Genomic DNA, 2,080 nt, shown 5'->3' with positions numbered 1-2,080 from the left:
TTCCGTTTTTCTTTCTTTCGTTCTTTTCTTTCTCCTTTATTCCTTTTGTTTTCCCTCTTTCTGTCTCTCCCTTTCCTTTTCTTCATCCTTCTTTCCCTTCCATTTCTTCTTCTCTTCCCTTTTTCTTTTTTTTGCTCACCTTGTACTTCCAAGACATTTTTCATGCGATTTTTATCCATGGAGTTTTGCTTCCTTTTAACTCCTTTTAGCTAGTTTTTTTTGGGGGGGAAATGTTCCTTTTCAATCGATAAAAGCAAAACTTTTTTTAAAAAAACCTAATGGTTCTCTTGCTCTGTGCTTTGTCCAGCAAAGTCATTGATCCAAAGCTAAATAACATTTCAGAGTTACTCGGGCAGCATATTGCAACCTCAGATTAAAAAACATGTCCTGTGTGTTTTTGTGTGCGTGTGCTTCTGTGGTGTTGAAATGCCCTTGGTTCAATGGGCTGGTTTGAGCACCCTCCAAACAATGCACGGTTCAGGTGAATTTTGACCTAGAGCATCATGAAACCCTTGCAAAGTTGTTCATTTAACCATGAAAGGTGAGCGCATAGCCTCTTTCATTGATGCAACCAAGCAATCCTACCTATTATGGTCTGGTGGACAACCACACCCATTCATTGTGGGAATCAGAGAGGATCCCAACGTCCCGAACTGTTGCTCTGTGCATGAGTTTTACGGTCTTTTCCAGCCCTAGGAATTTACATGCTTTGCAGACATACAGCAAGAAGTGCAACTTTAATTAAAACTTGACACCCTGAGAGGTAGGAACCCCTGGGAGGTTTTCAGCATCTCCAGGGGTGTGAATATTCTTTGACACACAACTGCATCGGCGCTGGGCTGAGTGGCAGCCCCCATCATCTTGCTGAGACCTCGGGAAGACCGGCCAGGAGTCTGCTTCTCTCCCCATGGCTGACGTGTCACTGGTTTTGCATTTCCTGGCTCCATTCCTTCAAGATGTCCCCAGCAGCTTTCAAGGTCGAGTCCTCCTAAAAGATTGAATGAAAAAAGGATGAGCTTTTTTTAAAAATAAAATATAATTTTTATTGAATAATTATTTTTACGAAGCGAAAAGATAAACATGAAAGAAGATAGGATAAGATAAGGGAAGGGAAGGGGAAGGGGGAAGGAAAGGAAGCAAATGGATGAGAAAGGAAAGGAAAGGAAAGGAAAAAAGAATGGAGACTTCACCTTTGCAAAGCAGAAACGCAGAAAATGGTCAAAATTTTTCTTCTGTGGGACACTGTAGAAAGCAGAGACAGGAATGGAAGCCAGACGCTGTAGAGGAGGACACGAAAAATCAGGATGAAAAGCAAAATACATCTCTCTCTCTCTCTCTTCCCCCCTCCCCAAAAAATATTTTATTCACCTTCTTGGATTATAACAAAAAACAGAGCCTTCATGGTGAAACTTTAGAGCCCCGGTAAAGGAAAAGTATGAGAGGCTCAGGGTTGAAATGAGGGGTCCTTGGTGCTTAGAGAGACACACACCCCCTTTAGAACCCCACCCTTCTCCACTCACCTTGTTCTTAATCATCCATTTTGCAAAACGAAAGTCGTAGGATTCTTCTGAAGGTGACAAATCAATTTCTAGAAGAGGACACAAATGATGTGAGGGCCATTGGCAACCTCCGCTGGGTCTTTACAGGTCTTTACTGTAGTTCCTATCATCCCCAGCCATGCCCCATGTGGCTGAGGAACATGGGGCAACCCACTAGCATTGCGAGACTCTGTTATTATAATTTATTTATTTTATTTGATTTATATCCCGCCCTTCTCCCGACGGGACTCAGGGCGGCTCACAACATATTTAAAACAAAAACATACCCACAATCCCCGCCAAATAAAACCAAATTAAAACCAAATATTTTAAAGTTGTGGTATTAAAATTTTCTAAAAAATAAACCCAATTTAAAATCCTCCCTAGGCCAGGCCCGCTTGTTGGAAAAGCCATGTCTTGAGGGCGCGGCGGAAAGTAAGGAGATCCGGAATCGTCCGGATCTCGGGGGGTAGTTCGTTCCAGAGGGCAGGGGCACCCACAGAGAAGGCCCTCCCCCTGGGGGTCGCCAGCCGACATTGCTT

The 2,080-nt window shown here is 43.3% G+C and overlaps 2 protein-coding genes across 2 annotated transcripts in view; both read right to left on the bottom strand.

Annotated features, from left to right (window-relative positions):
• Positions 1 to 179, bottom strand: part of SPOUT1 (SPOUT domain containing methyltransferase 1) — a 5,842-nt gene extending 5,663 nt beyond the window's left edge. The window contains exon 1 of the mRNA XM_015828689.1: positions 140 to 179. Within this exon, the coding sequence (XP_015684175.1) occupies positions 140 to 179 (40 nt within the window). The remainder of the gene's footprint in view (positions 1 to 139) is intronic.
• Positions 180 to 718: 539 nt separating this feature from the next.
• The window catches only part of LOC107299327 (kynurenine--oxoglutarate transaminase 1-like), a gene marked incomplete at its 5' end in the record, with an annotated part of 5,510 nt that continues 4,148 nt past the window's right edge, over positions 719 to 2,080 (bottom strand). The window contains 3 exons of the mRNA XM_015828688.1: positions 719 to 988; positions 1,191 to 1,277; positions 1,521 to 1,588. Of these exons, the coding sequence (XP_015684174.1) occupies positions 920 to 988; positions 1,191 to 1,277; positions 1,521 to 1,588 (224 nt within the window). The remainder of the gene's footprint in view (positions 989 to 1,190; positions 1,278 to 1,520; positions 1,589 to 2,080) is intronic.

Source organism: Protobothrops mucrosquamatus, unplaced genomic scaffold, assembly GCF_001527695.2.
Source record: "Protobothrops mucrosquamatus isolate PMUCROS unplaced genomic scaffold, P.Mucros_1.0 scaffold4801, whole genome shotgun sequence".
In the NCBI taxonomy this organism is placed as follows: Eukaryota; Metazoa; Chordata; class Lepidosauria; order Squamata; family Viperidae; genus Protobothrops; species Protobothrops mucrosquamatus.
The sequence above is the reverse complement of the archived record's forward strand: the minus strand, read 5'-3'. Positions and strand labels throughout refer to the sequence as shown.